Source organism: Diceros bicornis, chromosome 4 (genome assembly GCF_020826845.1).
Source record: "Diceros bicornis minor isolate mBicDic1 chromosome 4, mDicBic1.mat.cur, whole genome shotgun sequence".
Taxonomy (NCBI): Eukaryota; Metazoa; Chordata; class Mammalia; order Perissodactyla; family Rhinocerotidae; genus Diceros; species Diceros bicornis.
Window position 1 is genome coordinate 44,623,088 of NC_080743.1, and position 21,890 is coordinate 44,644,977.

At 43.9% G+C, this 21,890-nt stretch overlaps 1 protein-coding gene across 1 annotated transcript; it reads left to right on the forward strand.

The window, feature by feature from the left end:
• The first annotated feature begins 10,846 nt into the window (after positions 1 to 10,846).
• Positions 10,847 to 21,478, forward strand: DDX20 (DEAD-box helicase 20). Its single transcript, XM_058538787.1, has 11 exons — positions 10,847 to 11,226; positions 11,611 to 11,705; positions 13,809 to 13,977; positions 14,579 to 14,693; positions 14,814 to 14,956; positions 15,105 to 15,243; positions 15,346 to 15,404; positions 16,336 to 16,418; positions 16,777 to 16,882; positions 17,002 to 17,103; positions 19,612 to 21,478. Exons 1-11 carry the CDS (start codon positions 10,926 to 10,928, stop codon positions 20,766 to 20,768), a joined length of 2,469 nt encoding a protein of 822 aa, XP_058394770.1. The 5' UTR covers positions 10,847 to 10,925; the 3' UTR covers positions 20,769 to 21,478.
• The last annotated feature ends 412 nt before the right edge of the window (positions 21,479 to 21,890 follow it).

Consider the following 21,890-nt stretch of genomic DNA (forward strand, 5'->3'; position numbering starts at 1 on the left):
GGACTTTGGAGGATAATTGCTGTCAAACTCTGAAGTCCTTTCATGATGCGGGGCCATTGCAACTTTCTTCTCCCTTGCTCCTGAGGAGGCCGACATTACACCCTGCTGTGTGCGGCTCTCTCCCCTCTTGTTTCTGAAGAGGTAGCTCTGTCAACTGGGCAGCGCAGGAGACAGCAGGAAAAAGGGCTGCCTTCCACTTTTCTTTTTTTAAGGGCTTAAGTGGTAGCTGGTAAAGCCTGTTGCCATGGTTGTATAAACATGGGTAAATATTCCTGGGCTGGGGATGGGGGATGGAGGACGTGATTCATTTTTGCTGAAGAGGAATGAAATGGTTCAGCCTCCTCCCTCCTGCCCCCCAAAACTCATCCTGGAGGGAGGATGAGACTATCTCACTTGAAAATAAAGAATAAATCAAAGGTCTTGAGATTGGTTGTGAACATACTTTCTCAAAGCCATCCAGAGCTGGGGTGGAACCCTCAGAAGGCACCTGGGCATCTTCCCCCTGCTGGTGGGGTTAAGTGTATGGTGGGTACTTTTCCTGAGAGAAAGGGTGCAGCTCCTGGAAATGGTGTCAAAGAGTATCAAACTCTTGGGGTTTGCCCAGCCTAGTCAGGGAGGGTGGCCCCCTCTGTCCCACTGCCAAAGCCTGAAGGTCCTGGCACCAATGACTGAGCTCAAAGGCAGAGGCAGAACCAGTTGTGTCCCAACAAAGCTTAGATCCTAAACTAAACAATGGAAACACTGCCATTCTCCTGGCTCCAGACCCTATGGCCCACACCTGGATGTCCCCACCCACCAAGTCCTAGCCAGCTCTGGAAGATGCACCCCTCAGTGAGGCAGTGTTCATCTCATCTCCACGGGTAACGGAAGAGCTGGGGAGCTCATTGTGATGTGAGGCCACACACAGTCTGGAAACCTCATCATAACATCACCCTCCCAAGGGCGGGGTCCCTGTCTCCAGTGCCCTCATGCCTCCACCCCTTGTGGCTGCCAACAGCCATTATCCCAATTCCCCTCCCCACTCCCCTCACACCTCCTGAGCATCAACAGGAAAGGGTGACCCTAGAGATAAACATGTGCTATTGGAATGTGTTCAGATATCACTGCGGTACTGTTTTTCTCCAGGCAGAGGACCTCGCCTGGCAGGCAGGCCCAGAAGTGCTGAACAAAGACTGCGTGTCTGAGTGTGAACACATTGAGATGATGGGGGAGGACTGAGGCCCAGCTGTTCTTGAAAGAATCTAACCCCTAGCTTTCATGACATCTTCTTCTGTCCACCTTAGACAGAAGACTGAGCTCCTCTGCCCCTTATAATCCCAACGCCAGGGAAGACAGCAGGGGGACGAAGTGGCCTACATGTTGGGAGGCTTCCCGGTTCCAAAAGAAAGGTTCGGTTTGGGTTTTAATTGAAAATTCTTTTGACTGGGTAGAGGATTCAAAGACTCTGGTCATAAAAAGCTCCGTTAACTTTCAGTGTCTTCAAACATAGAGTGTTGTTCTCCCCACTTACATACAGAGCAACTGAGGCCCAAAGAGATTGGTGCGTGTGGTGATGGAATAAGGTCTACCTGTTTCCAAGGTAACCTCTTTCTACTACCCTACTCTGCAGAGAGCAGGGGGGATGTGCCCTAAGGTGGATTACTGAGACAACTAGAGCCATTGAGGTGGTGAGCCCTGGTAGTTGCTTATCCGCAGAATGCCCTCATTTTTATGCATAGTGCTAACCTAGACACCACACTTGTAGCCTTAACTCCTTACAAAGTCACTGGGCTGCAAGACCAGGCTATCGGCTATGCAGGTGCTAAAATTTTTTGGAGGGGGCTAGAAGGAAGGTGTTGGAAGAAGAAAAAGCGGTATAGTATTTTGAGAAAACTTCATGACGAGTGGGCTATCTCACCTGAACAATTCAGAGGGAATTTTAAGTGCAAGATTAGGCTAGTCCAAATAATGAGCAGTTAGTCTATGGGCTACTACTGAGCCCTATTTGGAACTATTTGCAGCCATGGGCCTGGTGCTTATTGTGCCTAAGCAATGGTCTCATTGCTCCTTGGCAAGCAAATATTTCCATTTTGCAAACATTTGCTGGGAAAGCAAATATTTTTCAACTGCAAAGAACCCCCAAAGAATGTCAGGGCACAGCTAAGGGAAATACTTATAGAATTTGTGCAAACTAACCTGGTAGATGTGAACTGCACCGAGAAGAAACGTGACTTGCTCCCAGCACTCTCCTGGGGACATTCTGCCACACTGGACTCCCTGGAGGCCCAGTGCTGGCTTCCCTGTAACCTTATCATGGCCTGCAACTCAGAATGAAAGCTCATCTTATACACACTACTTGGCCATCTCCACCAGCTTCTGGCAGCTGTAAGCAAGGACCAGGGGTTGGTGGCCTGCCAGGGATTTGCTAGCAAGAGAAAAAGAAGGCTACCTACTTCTCCTCCTGAGGTCATGGGGTGAGGAGAAAAAGAGATCACGTCTCAGGTTTGGCTTACTGCATATTTGCTTCCACAGGTTGGCTCCTAAGCTGCTTCTGGTCCTTTGCAGGGGCCAGAGGACTGTGCTAGCCCCCATCAGATGCCGGCCCCGAGGTCTGGTGGAGACCTTAGCCTGGAGCCCCTGAGTGGAGCCAGTGCTGTGGGTGACAGCTTCTTCTGTGAGGGCTTCTGCTTGACCAGAGAGGCAGGTCCCTCTCCCTCAACCTCAAAACCAGGGTTTTGGGGTTGGGGACTGCAGTGACTCCCAGCAGCAGCAGCAGTCTAGACCAAGAGACAGCCTCAAGTTCCCAGAGCAGAAAGGCAACAAGGCCAAGACACACTGTCACCACTGAACAAATGGAGATGCGTATCGAAGCATAGGAGCCGAACATGCAAAGGAGGTTGGGTTTTTGCTGCCCTCCCTCCTCCCTGCCTTTGGACAGGTTTTCTTTGCTGTGATTATTTCCCATGAATCATCATCCATAGAAAGTGACTGAGGCAATGGAGAGTGAATAATGAATCCCCCAAATGGTCTTTTGTGTCTCTGCCGGAGGGTGCTGGAAATAACTGGCATTTTAATTTTTCTGCCTTTGAATTATAGAATTTTGCAGCTGAAAAGGACTTTATAGATAATTGGGGGATTGTGACCTCATGGAATGACCAGAAATCAAGATATGTGGGTCTGAACCTCCGGCCTGTCACTAAAAGTGGTGCTAGCTTACATTTATTGAAGGCTTTCCTTGTGTCAGGCATCATCTGTTCTTCCTAAACCCACCGAGGAGGCAGGGGCTCCTATCGCCTCTGTTCTGCAGACGAGGAAGGGAGACGAGGAGCCAGAACCCCCTCAGGTCACACAGACGCTCTGACCCTGGCTCCAGAAACCACGCCCTCTCAGTCACTCCACTGCCTCACCATGTGGCCTTTGACAAGTAATTTAACTCTTTGGGTCTCAGATTTCTTCTCTGTGATCTCTAAAATTTTACAACTCGAACAGTCTGCATTTCCTGCCCAAGCATCTGATTTTACAAGTCAGGAAAGTGCAGCACAGAAAAGTTAAGTGATTTGCCCTAGGTCACCCAGCTTGCCAATGGCAGAAGCAGCACACGAACCCAGACCCAGTGACCTTCCCTCCCCTGCCCCCCTACTCAAGACCTCCTTTCTCTCCACCTCACTTTGGCAGGAGTTTCTAGAGGAATCCAACTCTTTGCTTTAGAGGAGATCTTTCTATGATTTCAGATAGATAGATAGATTGGAGAGGTTGGGTTTGGGTGTGCCCAATGATAACACCAAAGATGAGTTTAGGAGGCTGGTGATATTTATCTAAGTACCTTCAATCTATCTGTCTGTCTGCTGGTTGCTGTCTTTTGCAGGCCAAGAGTGGTGATCAAAACATGCAATAACCATAGGGAAAGAGCATGGTGAAACCATGGCCGGTGTGGCACAAACAAATAGTTGTTTGTTCTCATAAAGCAAACGTTACCACATCATGCCAGCTCTCTCACCCAGCTTCCTCGTGGTGACAGTGGTCAGAAGTCTGCTGCTCTCCCCCGTCCCCTGTCCTTTAGTCCCCTTGTCCCAGGATCTGATCACTGACTGGTGTGTGATGAGTCTGCCTTGGGAGGAGGCAAGGTCCAATAGGCTCCCAGCCGTGCACTGGTAATCAATATGCACCACCTTTACCAGCATCCCCATCCCAGTGTCCTCCCTACCGAAAAAGAGATGGAAAAGGGGTGGAGGTGTCAATAAACAAATCATTGGAGAGCATCTGAAGTGAGAACAAGGGCACCCTGGGTGAGGCGTTACTCTCTTCACAATGGCATTGTGTATCCATGTACGTGTGTGAGTGTGTGTGTGTGGCTCAGACACTCTGAAATGAGCTCTCACCCACTGGTGAGTGGAAAATTAGCTTTGGCAGGTGAGGAACTGGGTGACAGGTGAGGAAGCCAGCAGGGTATCAGTGTTATCCTTCTACTATTGCTATTTGCTGGTGTTGCTAACAATATCTCTCCTCCCTCCTGAATAGTAATTAGGTAGAGTGGAAATGACTTGGAAGAGCTTGGGCATGTGGGAGAGTGATATGAATTTGTTAGAATGGCCTCATGACCTTTGTAAGCCGGCAGTGTGCTTTGCAGGTGAGCTGCACTAAGCCAGTAGGAACTGGCATTTTCCTGATGGCCCACAAAGCAAGCTGTGTGGATTACAGTTCTCTGGTGGGAGAAGAGATGGTGTTCCAGGGAATAAATCCTGGGAAATTCTGCCGTATGGCATAGTGTTGGAGGTAATGTGGGCCAGGACTGGCAGGCAGGAGACGTAGGGTCTTGGACTGGCTCTGCTGCCCCTCTGTCTGACTCTAGTTGGCCCTGTAATCTCTCGATGCCTCAGTCTCTCTAGCTATAATGTGGGGCAAATAATCCCTCTGCTACCTGCCTGTTGTGAAGGTAAATTGCTTAAAGGCCCTTTGAAATGTCGAGAGCACTGTTCCAAATGTGAGGCCTGACTGCCACGGGAATTTGCAGAGCCTACAGGGAGGCAGCAGTCTGCCTCTGTGTGGGTTTCACAGCCTATGCTCAGACAGGTACTTAAGCATCTCATGTCCATAAATCTCCTCTCCTATCTATAGTCAGCAAATAAGAGAAAGGGCAGGCTGCCGCTCTGCTACCATCTGATCTTCTTACCAACCTTCCCCTGCCCCCACCCAAAGCGACAATCCCCCTGCCCTCCCTCATCTGCTTCCAGCCTGTCAGTTTAATTTAACAAGGTTGCAGGAGAGGTTTGATTTAATCAAACCAGTTGCTGTATCCATTCCGCGCCGAGGTCCCTCAGTGTCACCACCGAGGCTCAGATTAGACAGTGACAATTACTTCTTCTTCCCTGGCTATTGCCTCCCCTTTTCTTTCTCTCCCTGGAGGGAAGGAGGAGGCAGACCAATCTCCTGGGACCTAAGAATAGAGGCGGGAGGATCAAAGGAGGGAAACAGGCTCTGGCTTGAGAAAGCCCCTCTCTGTATCTTACATGGCCTTGTTTAAGGCAGAGCAATAGCCTGAGGGCTGGAATAGAGAGGGGAATAGAAAATGTGAGCAAAGTGGCCCTGGAAAGGCTCAAGGCCACCTGAGGACAGAGCGGTGCCATCATCTGTGCCATCATCAATGGCCCTTGGAGATAGAACCAATCTCCCTTATTGTCAAGAAACTGAGTGGAGGGTGGGCTGAGGGAGTAAGGTAGCTGTATGCTCTGCACACTCCAGACCACAGGCATTTATTTCCAGGTTCTTAGCCTGGATTCTGAGGTCTCCGGAGCTAGGGGACAGCAAAAAAAATGTGAGACTCCATGCATCTGAGTTTCTGCGGCTCTGTTCTTGGCATGAAAGCAGCAGTGACAGGAGGAGCAGCCCCCTGAACCAGGGGTTCAAGGGGGGCTTTGTGGATGTGGGGTGTCTGTGGTGTGTTGGGGGGAAGGAGGGAAACTGTGCTGCTGGGTGTGTGTGTTGTATATACGAGTGTCAGTGGCTGGAGAGCAAGGCAGGGTGTCTCTGGTGCAGAGACCGGAGGGTTTAGGGAGTTTAGAATTCCAGAACAAATCTTTTGTCTTGCTGTTTAACTCTTTCATTTCCCTCCTTTTCCAGGAAACGGGTATTCAGCATCTCTTGCTCTGAGCAGCTCGCAGAAGAGAGACAAAGGCCTCTTGAAGGGAACCCTCACTTAGGGTGATGGGAATCCTTTTTCCTTTTGCTCATTTGTGTCACATTCTTCCATCGGGCTGGGCAACTGACAGGTGCACCCCTCCCTGCCGTTTGTCTCTTACCCAGATATCCAACAGAGACCATCATGTGCAGGAGCTGAATATAATTAGCAGAAACCTTCCTGACAGCTCCAAAGAGAATCCCGCAAATGCGTATTCTATTGAGTGCATCTCATTGCTGCTGACAGCCGCTTTATCAATTAAATTCCACATCCCAGTCTTCGGAGATGCCATGAACCTCCCTACCTAATAAATCACAGGCCCCCACTTATTGTTAAATGTCCCATCAGTCTCTAATAAACTCCCTGCCAACAGGGGCAGGTTATTTATTATGCTGCCTGGACAAGAATGAATTGGGAGAAGAGCAAACGTGACACCTTCTTCCCTAAAGACTGAGGCTGTGGTATTAAATGGGGGCAATTAATCAACATGGGCCTTGGGCAGAGGGGAATCTTGTCTGTAGAGAAAGAGGATGGCCTGGGGTTCTTTACCAAAAGCCAGCCAGACAAATCCTCTTGGTGGGAGGTGGCAGCGCAGAGTGCAGGGGACTGGACCTTGCTGCATTGCCCCTTCTCCCAATTCCTGTCTGAAAAGGTACCAAAGATGTGGTCTCCCTATAGGCCATGGGGCACATGTAAAAACAGTTATTCTCCACGTTGGGAGGTAGCCACATAGGATTGAGCGGGTCATGAAACAGTAAATTCTGTCCAGAAGGCCAGATATTATTACTTGATAAACTTAATATAACTTAAGTTTATTGGTGGTGCTTGTCACTGAGCAGCTGCTCAACTGAGCAGATGAACTGAAGAATACAGGTGGGAAAGAGAACTAGGAAGCACGTGCTCAGTCCCTGTTCACTGGATAAGTAGTACACGGTAAGCACTGGCTCTTGGAAAGCAGTGTGTCAACACTTAAAAGAGCCAGGAGCTATTAGGTGCAAGAAACAGTGTGTAAGGCGGGCCTTGCTGTTACCTGCCACCAATTAGATCCCAAATTTAGAAGATCCTCCATGGTTTGCAAGTTAAAATCCAAACTCCTCTCCTTTGCCATCAGTCAAGCCCCAATCTACATTTCCAACTGAATTTCTCTTTATTGCTTCTTAACACTACCCCGCTTTGGGAGAGCACGACACATTCATTTTATATTCCTTATGGTAACAGACAAGGTCCTCCACGATGTGGGACCAATATATCCCTGCAGCCGCTTTCCTGGTAATTGCTGCCATACTTGCCTCCGTTCACACTAAAGCCCGTACCTTCCCTATACTACTGTGGTTTCTCATGCTTCCACGCCTTTGCACAAACTGTTCCTTTTGCCCAGAATATCTTCCTAACTTGTCTGCCTGGTGAGCTCTCCCTCCACCCCCACTGCCTGATGAACTCCTTATCTATGCTTCAAGTCAGCTCAGAAAATCAGCCCCCAGTGCTTCATGGGAGTGCTCAGGTTCCTCTCCTGGTGCTGCTGTCTTGGCCGAAGTGCTGGGCTCCAGGGATTAGGTAAGGAATGATCTGTGCATCGAGTCTTTCTCATGCTTTTCTATGCATGTTTTAAACCACTTTGATTTTAGGTGGGGATGAGAAGAGCATAGAGAAGAAAGCTATTGCTCTCTGAAAGCCAAAAGCTGTTTTCCTCAATTTCTCAGAAGTTCACACTCTCTCCCACGTGACAGCTACACTTTGAGCAACTAAGGCCCTGAAAAATGTCAGTACTGCATATGATTTTACACCACTTTGTGCTACTTGCCTATTTCCTCTTTTATCAGTGCCACCTGTTTGTGTGTGTCTTTCTCCTTGAGGGCAAGGACTCTGTTTATTTTGTCCCATTTTTGTATCTCAAGCATTTGGCTGGTTCATATTAGATGTTCAGAAGATTTCTGTTGAAAGAATGGATAAAGAGATGTCTGCAGGCTGAACGCAAATAATAATGTTGCCTACCCTTTGTTGCTTTGAGGGCCAAATGAGAAAAAGTGGCTATAAAAACCTTAGCTCTTTCTCTTCTTTCCACATCCTCCCCCAGATCCTCACACCCAGGGTGGGCCATCTTACATCCATGCTTTCATTTACATTGTTTTCCTTTCCTCTGGGTGCAGAGACCTCCACTGCGAAATGATAGCATGGGACCATTTGAACCTCAACATCCATTCTGAGTCTAAGTCTTACTCCCACTTCTTCAGTTCACAAGAATCTTGCTGTCCTCAAGCTCCCAGGTACATAAGATGAGGAAAGGCTTTCCAGGTAGACAGAACAGCATAAGAAGGGGCTTGGGTCCCATTGTGATTTTTTCCTGGGGGAGGCCAGGAGGCAGACAGCAGACCACCTGGTTTCTGTGTATGTTACTCTCACACCTTACCTAGTTATTAAATGGTCTTTTACCTTTGTGTTTTATCTTTACAGCCCTAAAAATTATGGTCAACAAAATTATTACACTTTTTAACTATTGAGGAAAAAATTTTATTGATTTGTGTTTTTAGCTATAGCAATACAATTTATTCCTAGTAACATTACTGCAATATTTGTGTCCACAAAACATCATAAACAGCAAACACAATAACAGAATGTCTATAAAACTATAGTTATTCTTTTCTGGAAAAATAGTCTTTTTGTTTCTTTTGGGATGAGAGCCAGGTTCTTTGTCAGGGATTGGTGTGAGTTCTACAGGAATGCTGCTGTGCACATGGAGATCCAGCAGAGATTTTTGAGCAAGAAAGTGTCAGCCATTCAATGTTTGTTAGGTCTACCAAGGGCCTGGAGATCCTAGGGTGACAAAATTCCCGTTCTTGAGAAGCTCATAGTTCATTTAGTGTGAGGGACAGACACGTAAACAAGTAAACAGAATACTGTAAGAGCTAGATTGGAATTATTTATAGTGTGAAGTAGGAACCTGGGGTGGGAAATAAAAATGTTGTCAAAAGCAGCTGAATCTGAAACTGGACCCAAACAACCTAAGATATGCACTTAAGAAAGATTGCTGCAGCACTTATAGGGTGGGTGGCTAGGAGAGAGAAGGAATTCTGGGCAAGAGGACCATTCCAGAGGTTGTTGCAATAGTTAGGATAATGAAGGGGCCTAAAATAGGATAGATGCTATGGAGACTGGAGAAAAGGAATGGATGAAATATTTGGAGGCAAATTTACCTGCCCTCCAGGTAATCGTTAGAAAGGAGAGAGGGATAGTAGAAGGTGGAGTCAAGAATAATTCCCAGATTTGGGATTTGGGGATGAAGTGGATGAAAGAGGTGGGGCACTAAGAGGAAGCCTGGAATCTTTAGTGCCCATTCCCAACAGTCTCCCTTCTTTCATATGGACAGTTGACATTTTCTCAATGTTTTGTAAATTTCTAAGTAAAATGCATCTTCAGGACTCCTCTCCAATGGGATTACCATGCCAAAGCCCCTCCTACATCATTTCGAATCAGGATCATCACTCTGTGTGTGCCTGCGTGCGTGCGTGCGTGCGTGCGTGTGTGTGTGTGAAGGGGGTGAGAGAGAACGACCAGAATTATGATAAAAGGACAAAGGTGAAACTTGGGGTTGGATGCAGAGTATCTTTAGGTTTGGAATTGTGAATAAGATTAGGTTCCAGAAATACTTAAATTTGGAATTACGACTAAGACTGTTATAGGAGCTCATCTATTCAATAAATATTGAGCACTTACTATGTGTCAGATTCTGTTTTTCCCATTAGGGATTCGGGAGAAAACAAAATAGAGTAGGTCCCGTCCTCATAGAGTGGGGGAGACAAATAACACACACATATAATTCCAGGTAGTGATAAGTACCTTGAAGTAAAATAAGGCAGAACGAGGGAATAGACAGTGGTGGGAAAGACGGAGGAGCCGACAGGATGGGGGAGCTATCTTAGCGTGTTCAGGAAAGACCAATTTGAAAAAGTGATATTTGAGCAGAGACCTAAAGGGGAAGTGGTAAAGACTGTTAGTTGTCACCCATGAGATGGTGGCGGGGCAACACACAGAAGCTACGTTACATTTGAGATGTCTATTAAACACCTAAGTGGAGACGTTGAGAAGGCAGACGGAGGTACAAGTCTAGTTTAGACCGAGGTTTGAAGTGGAGACACGAATTCGGGAGTTGTCAGTCCAGTTCCCGGTTCCAATTCAATTTACTTTTATTAGCGGTCACGCTGTGCCAGGTACTGTGCCAGGGGCCGGGGCCACAGAGGTGAATAAAGCGGGACTGCAGGCAGACATACACCAGACAGCGGGTAAACCCTAAGTCTCGCTGTACGCGGGGCGCCGTCCGCGAGCGCAGAAGAGGCTGCGGGTCGGGCCGGGGGACGGGAGACTTCGGGAGGAGGCGACCGCGGGGCGGGGGCGCGGAGGCAGGGAGCGTGACGCACCGGGCGCATCACAAAGACGGCCTTGCGAGGGTGGCGACGGGGGCGCGGGGCGGCACGGACCCGCCCGAGGGGGCCGGGAGGCGGGGCGGCGCCCCCACCGTGAGCGCGCGGCGCCCTCTGTAGGCCGCACACAGGTAGCCTCAGCTTTCCTCTCCTCCCTCTCCTCGCCTTCCTCCAGCCACATTCTTTGTTGTTATCGCTGTTTCCGAGTCTTTCTAAGCCTCCGACTTCCGTCACCCTCTTCGAGGCAAGGCGTGTCCGTGTGTTCGCGGGAAGACTGCCAATAAAGTTTTTCTTCTTCTCGCTTTCAGGTTCTCTACATCGCCTCCAGTACCGCGAGATCTGGCGGCGCGGCTACCATGGCGGCGGCGTTTGAAGCCCCAGCGGCCTTAGGGACCGTGGAGGCCGCTATGCCGGCGGAGCGGGCGGCGGCACAAGTCTCCGCCCCGGAGCCAAGCCCCGGGCTGGTGCGGAGCCTGCGGACGGCTCACGACGTCGGCGGCCCGCGGACCCGCACGGGGGACGTGCTGCTGGCGGAGCCCGCGGACTTCGAGTCGCTGCTGCTGTCGCGGCCGGTGCTGGAGGGACTGCGGGCGGCCGGCTTCGAGCGGCCCTCGCCCGTGCAGCTCAAGGCCATCCCGCTGGGGCGCTGCGGGCTCGGTGAGGGCGGGAGGGCCCGAGGAAGGGGGCCGAGGGGCGGCGGGGCCCGGCCGGGAGGAGCCCCTCGCGGCCGCCAGTGCAGGGCTGGGCCTGGGGCAGAGCGGCTCAGTTTCCTTTTTTGTGAAACAGGGGCGCAGTATTGACGTTGAAGATAGATAGGGTCCTTTCCAGCACTGACAAGTGGTTCTGAGTTTGAGAAGATCAGGTGGAGAGTCAGGGACGAGGCATCTTTCTGGATATGGCCTCATGCGTTTTTGAGAGTTAACTAAAGGCGTAGGGGCCAAGTAGGTGATCCCTGGAGACCCTTCCAGCTCTGTGATTTCGTGTCGGTACCTAAGCGTCTTCAGCCAGTACTGCCTAGTAATAATTGTTCTTTCTTCGCAGATTTAATTGTTCAAGCTAAGTCTGGCACTGGGAAAACCTGTGTGTTCTCCACCATTGCTTTGGACTCTCTTATTCTTGAAAACTTAAGTACCCAGGTGAGTTTAGCTCAGAGGACCCAGAAGAGGGTGTGGGATGTGGATTTTTACCACTGGTATACCAGTGGCTCCTCAGAGATAGAAGTGAATTTGATGAATGATTGAATTAAGCCACATGAAAAGTATGAAAGTAAGTAGACTTCAAGGCCGTGGAGTGGTGGTGGTGTGGATGGTAACCGAGGATACCTTATTATTGTTAGAAGTTTGGAATTTTCTATTATTACCATGTGTTAAATAGAGCGTCTGCCGTGTGTGTCCATTTTGTCGTTACTTGAGAATAGGGATAGGGATTCTTTATTCTTTTACTTGCTCACCAGATTGTGGTGGGACTTGGCATTTGGCTTGATTCATGGTAATGTGGTGCTCTGCGTATTGCTGGTCCCCACAGGTGGTTCTTACAGCTCCGCGAATGTATCATATTGCTCTCTCATCTTCTAGGTTCTCTTGGAGTAGGTCTAAGATGGCCTTACCTAAATTAAGAGGAGGTTTGGGTTTGGGGGTCATTTCTTCAACAAAGGTTTGTTGAGTCCCTATTATGTATAAACAGTATGCCAGGCATTCAGGATACAAAGAATATTGTATTGGGGATACATATGAATCAGATATGATCTTCATAGTCTTACTTTGTGTTTTTAGGAGTTGCGACAGACTGTATTTCAAGTTCTCAGTCGTATATATCTGATGATGATTCTTCCAACAGTGTTTTTTAACCTGAATACCCATATTTATCATCTATAAGGCTTTTTTTGTGTGTGTGTGTGAGGAAGATTGGCCCTGAGCTAACACCTATTGCCAATCTTCCCCTTTTTGCTTGAGAAAGAGTGGCCTGGGCTAATATCTGTGCCCATCTTCCTCTATTTTGTATGTGGGATGCCACCACAGCATGGCTTGATGAGTGGTGTAGGTCCTTGCCAGGGATCTGAACCTGTGAACCCCAGGCCAACAAAGTGGAGCATGTGAATTTAACCACTGCACCACTGCGCCAGCCCCTATGAGGCTTTTTCAGTCCTGTGTTATATATCTACCAAATGCTGGCTGATGTTGCACATAGAAAATCCTTCTACTTCCCAAGGACCTGGGCTATTCCACTTGTGAATTGAGATGTTTTTGAGATTTTGGCTTCTGCCATTTTGGCAGCGGATCAAATGCCAAAACCCTGAATAAGTTCCATAAATAAAATTTGTATTTTTTAATTTAAGATTTTTGTGTTATTAAAGTAATACATATTCATTTTTTGAAAATTGGCAAAAGATAGAAAAACAAATATCAGAATAAGTATCAGAAAACAAAATATAATCCCACCTACCCAGAGAGAAACTGCTAATCAACAGTTTTGGCATATTTTCTCCTAGTCTTTTTCTTAAGCAGGTTTTTTCTTTTCATAGTTGAGAATGTGTAGTTTCACCTTCTCCTCTGGTAGTGATATTGCTGAGTTCTCACTGTGACTCCCAAGGCCTTTCATGACCAAGCCCCTGGAGCTAGATCTCTGATCTTCCCTTTCCTGGAATTCTCTCCAGCCACATGCGCCTCCTTGCTGGTCCTCCAGCACACCAAGAACACTACCATCTTAAGGCCTTCGCATTTGCTGTTTCCTCTTCCTGAAAACACCCCCCTAGTTATCACATAGCTAGCTCTACTCTGTGGTGTACATTTAATTCTCTGCTCGAAAGTGACCTCCTCAGAGGGCCCTTCCTTGATCACCCCATTTAATGTGGCTCCTTCCCTTCTTTTGTTGCTTCTTTCTCTTTTCCCTGTTTGATTTTTCTTCATAGCACTTTTCACTACCTGCCATTATTTATGTATGTTTGTTTATTGTATATTTTCTTATCATCCAAGAATGAAAGTGCCAGGAGAGCAAAGACTTGGTGTTGTTAACTGTTGACTCCCCAGCAACTTGTATGTTGCCTAGCACAGAGTAGGTTCTTATTTAATATTTACTGAATGAATACATGAATAAATGAATGGAATAGTTTCTCTTGTCAATAAAAACTCATCATTTAAAATGATCATTTAAATGTTAAATAATTCATCATATAATGAATGTGCCAATCACATGTGTTTACTCCACTGACTCATTAAAGATATATTTTACTTTTTTTTTAGATTTTGATCTTGGCTCCTACAAGAGAAATTGCTGTACAGATACATTCTGTTATCACAGCGATTGGAATAAAAATGGAAGGCTTAGAGTGTCATGTCTTTATTGGCGGGACTCCATTATCACAAGACAAAACCAGACTTAAAAAGTGTCATATTGCTGTTGGATCTCCTGGTAAGCTATCAATGCCTGTTCATGACTGGGGCTTTTAAGGAACTGAACACTTTTAATATAACAATAAGAATATGGGAATCTTTGATAACTATGATAATTATTTTGAGGATTAGAAATGAAGAGCCTTAGACCAGTGAGGTATAGACATGTGACTGGATTAACAACAGAATTTATGAAATCTCCATTCCCAAGGATGTTTAAGAACATGTATGGGATAGGCTTCTAAGAAGAGAAGGAATGAGATGACATTAAGGAAGCTCTTCTAAGCCATGGATTGGGATTATTCTTTGCTTCTCTATTAATCATTCAGTCATGAATCATTCGGAGTCAGAATCTAGCATTCACTGCCTTAGTGTTCAAGTCTTTTGATAGGGATAGTGTTTATTTTCTATACTTATTGGGGATGAAACATGAGAGAAAAATAATGGATTTAGGCAAGATCAAAACTTAAGATTTTTAAATTGTGGTTTAGTGTATAAATGCATAATGAGGATTGGGTCGGGAAAGTCAGCAGTACAACCTGTAAGTAGTAACAACAGTGGCTGAGATTTGCACAGATTTGGCGCATCATAAATATTTCAATTTTTTTTTTGGAATTTAGGCAGAATTAAACAACTGATAGAACTTGACTACTTGAACCCAGGCAGTATACGTCTCTTTATTCTTGATGAAGCAGATAAGCTTTTAGAAGAAGGCAGCTTCCAGGAGCAAATAAAGTAAGAAAAATAACTACCTTAACTATTAAAATGGTGCCCCAAAGTATCTATCTTTAGGTTTTCCAGGTGGTGGTTACTGTCAGAATAGTGTTCATGGTGTGTTTTTCTTCTATTTTGCAGTTGGATTTATTCTTCCTTGCCTGCCAGTAAACAGATGTTGGCAGTATCAGCTACTTACCCTGAATTTTTGGCTAATGCTTTGACAAAGTACATGAGAGACCCCACTTTTGTAAGACTAAATTCCAGTGATCCAAGTCTCATAGGTGTGTACAGATATTGGATGCTTACATTACTGGTTTGTTTATGATTTTCTGGAGCTTTCCTTTGCCTAATTGGCTATTGCTTTCATATTTGCTATTAGGATATAGCAAATATGTTTGTTTTAACAGAAGACTCTTGACTTCTCTCTAGGTTTGAAGCAGTATTACAAAATTGTCAATTCATACCCTTTGGCCCATAAGATTTTTGAGGAAAAAGCTCAACATTTACAGGAACTGTTTAGCAGAATTCCGTTTAATCAAGCCTTAGTCTTTTCTAATTTGCACAGCAGGTAATGTACCTTAAAAGATCATCTGGGAAACTTGTGAAATAAAAGGATAGGTATGGGGCAATTTTTGTAAAATTGTACCTCTCTATATGTTATTTTTCATAGAGCACAACATTTGGCTGATATCCTTTCTTCTAAAGGCTTTCCTGCAGAATGCATTTCAGGTAACTTCATCTCTTACTTTAATCTTTGTTTAATATCCTGACTGAAGCCTCTCCCAAGTCAGGAGGAAGAAATACCACTTCATGAGTTGTCTTGTGAGTGTGAGGTTGCAGAGTCTTCAGAGTAAAGGAAATTTCAGGTTTGTTTTTTACTGAGATTTAATAAATCAATATCCTTGTTTTTTAAGAACTTACTTGGTATATAATAAAAAATTACAAGACTAGAGTTAAATCCACAAAGAACTTAATAATTTTATAAAACAAAATTTGTCTTTGTCATCTTAAGAGAAAAATATTTTGCTTCTTTACATAATCATTGTTAAAATGCTAAGAATTGCTAACTGAATTGACTGCTTTATGGTCTTGTGAAAGGCAAAAGTGATTCATTTTTGACACAAAGCTAAATTATTACTGTTGGCCTAATAGGAATGAAAGATTTAAAGGAATTTTTGATCAGTGAGATCCTTTTTAGAGTTTTGACTGATATCTCAGCTTGGTTTTTAACCTGTTAGCCTAAGCTTGTTCAGTCATGGTATATAATGAGATACTGGGGAGACTATTTTCTAATGGACCAATATTTTGACTATAGATCACACTTCAACACCAAATTTATAAACAGCTGATCAAACTAATTTTATTTTCCTAAGAATTGTTATACCTCATATGTAACTTTGCAGACTTAATGTTATATCTGCAGGCATAAACTAGTCACCATTTAAAATTGATTTTTGAATTTCAAGTTGATTGCCTAACCATATTTTAAAAGATTATGACTTAAGGTCTTAACCTAGATTTGCACATAAGAACAGAATTAACTTTGGTTGGTATATTTTTAAAGTGTGAAGACTGGGGGAGTTATGATTTCTGCTTTTTGTGGATTTGATAAATGTGTATTATCTTGTTTTTATATGACTTTCTTTTTGGGTCTTTTTAGGCAACATGAATCAGAATCAGCGTCTTGATGCTATGGCTAAACTGAAGCAGTTTCATTGCAGAGTCCTCATTTCCACAGATTTGGTAAATTTCCTATTCAGTTTGGGTGACTAATCCATCTTGACATATGTTCTATTATCAGATGTACAGATTTCATCTGTTATTTTACGTGAGTGTATCTGACAAGAATACCAGAGCATAATTGTCTTTCCAGTGCTGGGGAATATGCTTTCTTAAAAATGTCTTTTATATTTTTATCTTTATTCTTGAAGTTAGTTATTAGAATGAATTTCCTTTTCCTTTGCTCCTAAATATCCTCCTCGCTCCTAAGTATCTTCCTGTTCTTAATTTGGCCCTTGGTTATAATAGAATAATAGTGCGTGCATTGGTACCCATGCTACAGTTAATGCAAACAAACAGTTGCTCTCTTCTTCAATTCAAGACTTCCCGTGGGATTGATGCTGAGAAGGTGAATCTGGTTGTAAATCTGGATGTACCATTGGATTGGGAGACATATATGCATCGGATTGGCAGAGCTGGCCGTTTTGGTAAAAAAAAAAAAAAAGAAGAATTTGGGTGCTTTATTTAAGGAGAAGAATTTGTAATGTGACAGGAGTGTCATTTATGTGAAAATGATTTACTACGTAACATTCCCTCCGTGCTGTAGGTACTTTGGGACTGACAGTGACCTACTGTTGCCGGGGAGAAGAAGAAAATATGATGATGAAAATTGCCCAGAAATGTAATATTAACCTTCTGCCTTTACCAGGTATATTTTGTCTGTTTCATTTTGCTGTCAGAATAATAATGGTATTGATGATAGGCCTAATAAAAATAATAGCTAACATAGAGTACTTATGATGTGTCAGGTACTGTTCCAAGGATTTTATGTATGTTAACTCATTTAATTCTCACCATAATCCTATGAGGTATGTGCTGTTGTTATCTACTTTTTGTAGATGAGGCTATTGAGGCATAAAGAGGTTAAGTAATTTGCCTAAGGCCTTAGAGCTAATAAGTAGCAGAGAGAGGATTGCAAGCTAACTACTGGCATATGAAAAATGAAAAATATTTTGCTACCATATTAACTCCATTTTTTAGTTTGTAGTCTTGCAATTTGATTTTATTCTATATATGAAGGGGGATATTTTACCTCTTATGTTGCTGTGAAGGTAATTCTTGCCATATTCTCCTTTGTCACCATGGGGAAGGAACAGTATCATTAATTTGAACACTATTTTGAACATTTTGAAGTGTTTTTCTTTTGATTGTAGCGAATCATTTGTCAAACTGCTTTTTTAAATTGCTATCTTAGGGCCGGCCCCATGGCTTAGTGGTTAAGTGTGCGCGCTCTGCTAGTGGCGGCCCTGCCGAACCGGGTTTGGATCCTGGGCGCGCACTGACACACTGCTTCTCTGGCCATGCTGAGGCTACGTCCCACATACAGCAACTAGAAGGATGTGCAGCTCTGACATACAACTATCTACTGGGGCTTTGGGGAAAAAAAGGAGGAGGATTGGCAATAGATGTTAGCTCAGAGCCGGTCTTCCTCAGCAAAAAGAGGAGGATTAGCATGGATGTTAGCTCAGGGCTGATCTTCCTCACACACACACAAAAATAAATAAAAAAAAAATAAACTGCTATCTTAGAAACAATGCATGTTTGAAACTATTAATGGTCTCTTGAAAACAAAAAGCCCTAAAAAATTCCTGTGTGGAAATATGGTTTATTCGCTATATATGTTAATATATGCATGTTAATGTGTGTGTGTTTGTGTGTATATATATATATACACACACACATATACATAAATGTATACTTATATAATGTGTATATGACCTAGTGTATGGTATATGGAGTTATTGAATAAATATAACAATGAATATTTTACCAGTTTATATTTAATTCCTTCAGTGATTTTTACAAAGCTAGATTAAGCACAAGTTTGGGAGTCCTGTGGATTCTAGTAGTTCTGGCTTTGTAATAATTCATTTTATGATCTTTTTACAGATTTCTTTAATTGCTCTAAGCTTATGTCCTGATTTATAAAAGATTTGTTTTTAGAGTAGATGGTCTTTAGGTTCTCTTTCAGTTCTAAGACTCTGTATTGTGTTAATTCTATGTGTAAGTCTATTGGTGATCTCTCAGATGATCATAATGTGGAAAAAATAAATTGAAATTTGGTAGAAAAGGGTTAAGACTTCTTGTAGGATTCAGTATCATAGCATCTAGTGATAAAATTTGCCTTTGGATACTGGAAAATGACATATTTGGATCTTTATGTGACATAAACAGAGCCCTGAAATCATGAGAAGATGGTATTCATGGTGTTAGATCTGTATTGGGCTAGGAACTTGTGTGACAACAGACTGTGCAGATGAGTTGCCTGGGGCAGGACTGGGAGGGAAATTGGCCAGTATCTAGGCCTAGGCAAGCAAGGGATATCACCTTAGTAGGAATCAGAGTTTTAGTCAGACGGTGTGTTGAACAAAGGATCAAGAGCCCCAACTGAAGAATCCAGATCCGAGGGATTAGGTAGTGGGTACAGATACCTGGAGCAATAGCAGATAGGCAGAGTCTTTGTAGAGCAGGGCCTCTGTATATTTTGTCTGCCTAAGATGAAAATTGATCACACTTTGGAAAGATCTGAGTGTGAGGTGGAAGCAAATTGTCACACCTGTATGGAATAGGAAATTCAGAGAGTTGGAGCTAGCAAATTTTTAAAAACTTACAAGCGCCATTGGTACCACAGATCTTTTCACAGTCATCTAGCTTTTTTCCTTGTAGAGGGCTTTTTCTCCCCTGTTGAGGGCAGTGATTTCTCCTTGTTGGAGTATAGGGTGGCAGACTTACTTGGGTACAGAGTGGCAGTTGTAATATTTCCCAATTGATGAGCTTTGGGGAGCACAGTCCATTTTCTAAGATCTTGTGCTGTCAGCAGTAATGAGATACAGGGGAGGAGTTTGGGACAGGGAGAAAAGACGGGAGGATTGCTGCAGACTGGTACCGCACTCCTAGAGTAAGCTCTTTTACATGTGTGTGGGGAGGCAAGAGAGTGCTTCTGAGTATGGGATGGGTCTTGTATATTTTTGGGCAAACTACTTTAGTGCAAAGATTGAGTCTTTTAAAATAATATATTTCTTTAGCTTTTTATATATTATTAGTATATTTTGTTTCTTAACATTATTTGACCATGGAAAGCTTTATGAAATCATTCAGAAAATGCTAGTCTAGAGCAGTTTGAGAATGTTAATATTTTTTTATTCTTTTTATGTAGATCCCATTCCTCCTGGTCTGATGGAAGAATGTTTGGATTGGGATGTGGAAGTTAAAGCTGCTGTGCATACATATGGCTTAGCAAGTGTACCTGCCCAGCCTCTAAAAAAGCAAATTCAAAAAATAGAGAGAACCTTTCACACTCAGAAAGCTCATGGTAACCACGTGGCTTCGTCTAGAAATACTTCTGTATGTGCATTATCAGTCAAATCAAAAAATAACAAACAAAAGCTTCCTGTGAAAAGTCACTCAGATTGTGGAATCATAGAAAAAGCAGTGTCACCAAAAGAACTGGGCTGTGCCATACAATTGGAAGAACAAATGCAGAATTCTGGTCAGACCCCTGCTGGAAACTCTACTGACCGTCAGCACCAGGTCAAAGAAGCTATACCTGTGTCACTCCCCCAGATTCCTTGTCTGTCTTCCTTTAAAAGCCACCTGCCGTGCACTTTGCCTTTTGCAGAATTGGTAGAGGATTATGAACACTTCATTAAAGAGGGGTTGGAGAAACCTGTGGAAATCATCAGGCACTACACAGGTCCTGGGGATCAGACTGTGAATCCTCAGAATGGTTTTGTGAGAAACAGAGTTACTGAAGAGAGAGTGCAGGTATTGGCAAGTAGTAGTCAGTCTGGAGACTCTGAGAGTGACAGTGATTCTTACAGCTCAAGGACTTCTTCCCAGAGCAAAGGAAATAAATCATACTTGGAAGGCTCTTCTGATACTCAGCTGAAAGACTCGGAATCTACTCCTGGGGATGGCCATATCTCTTTGGATCAACCTCTGAATGGAAATGAGACCCCTAATCTAGTAGAGTATCAAGAATCACCTGAAATCCAAATAAAGGCAAGGCATAAAGAGGGAGTCAACCAGAGTGCTAAGCAGAGCCGAAGAAGCCTTCCTAGGCGGTCTTCCTATCGATTGCAGACAGAACCTCGGGAAGATGGTTGGTATGCCTGCCATACAGGAACGCATCCGAGTTCTTATGATACCTATCAGGATTATGAGGAGTACTGGAGAGCTTACTACAGGGCCTGGCAGCAGTACTATGCTGCTGCTTCTCAGTCATATTGGAATGCTCAGAGGCACCCAAGTTGGATGGCAGCCTATCACATGAATACCGTTTATCTACAAGAAATGATGCGTGGCAACCAGTGACTATAGGCTATACCTCAGACCATCCGGAGATATCAACGAGTGATACTTTGGATAGCCATCCTTCTTGACTTCTAGTAGAGTGGCATATAATGGCATTTTTGAGGAACTTGAAAAATCTTGAGACTTTCTGCTGGGACACATCTATTTTTCAGATTGTTTTGACCTAAATCAAAACCTGATTTAGGTCAGGTACATTATCCTTTTTTTAAGAAACTTCATGGATCAGATTCTTGAAAGAAAATTTGGGGGACATAGCACTAAAGGTCCCAGGGTGCCATTTTCTATAAGCCATTCCAAAAAGAAACATTTAAAAAGACTCATACCACTGCTTACTTAAAAAAAAATTAAAAAAGTTGAGATTTGAAAAATAATGTTAGTCTATGCTGTGGAGTTCTTTACAAAAGGCTTGGGCTGCATTTCCATAGAGATGCATCCTTGTAGAAATTTGTAGCATGGTAGATCAGAAAATCCCCTTTTATGTTTAGGCAGGAAGGAATAAACATTGTTTCAGACCTTCCCAAAGGTACTTGATTTGATGCTATTTGCTTCCAGTAAAAATACTTGCTACCAGTAAAAATACAAACTTAGCCAAATGTGTTGATGCGTTTGTTTGTTCATCTTTCGAATATCTTTTGTTTTTAAGATTGTGAAAGCTGTCCACATTTTTACTGTGCATTAAATAGCTAAGGATCATCAGTGGCTGTCTTATTTTTGTTTCTCAGGAAGAGGAGCAAGCTCTTAATTTTTGTTAGTTCTTGGATCCTTTTATGAATCTGATGAAAGCTATAGATTCGTCCCAGAAAATTTCTCATTCTATAAATAAGAATTGTATATGCAGTTTCAAGGGATTCATAGACTCGCTGAAGCCCATCTCTGGAACCCAGATTAAGAACTACCCTACATTGCTGGTAGGCCAGGGAAAGTTCTAGCTCTTCGTTTTAAGTATTTTATGGAAGCTGGAACTCATTCGGTTCAAATTCTTCCCACAGTGTGGCCTAATCTTGTGTCTTCTAGAAATTTTTCCCCAGTTTTTACCTCTAATGCTAGGATCCAAGGGGAGCAGTCATTTTACTGAGATGGTGCATCTATAAATTACGATTTAGAAAAAGGTAATTAGAAGTT

Bases quoted from the DNA above. Each gene is read 5' to 3' on its own strand.
- DDX20 (XM_058538787.1), top strand. From the start codon at position 10,926: ATGGCGGCGGCGTTTGAAGCCCCAGCGGCCTTAGGGACCGTGGAGGCC. The intron at 11,227-11,610 runs GTGAGGGCGGGA...CTTTCTTCGCAG, and splicing joins GCTGGGGCGCTGCGGGCTCG to ATTTAATTGTTCAAGCTAAG. The intron at 11,706-13,808 runs GTGAGTTTAGCT...CTTTTTTTTTAG, and splicing joins TTGAAAACTTAAGTACCCAG to ATTTTGATCTTGGCTCCTAC.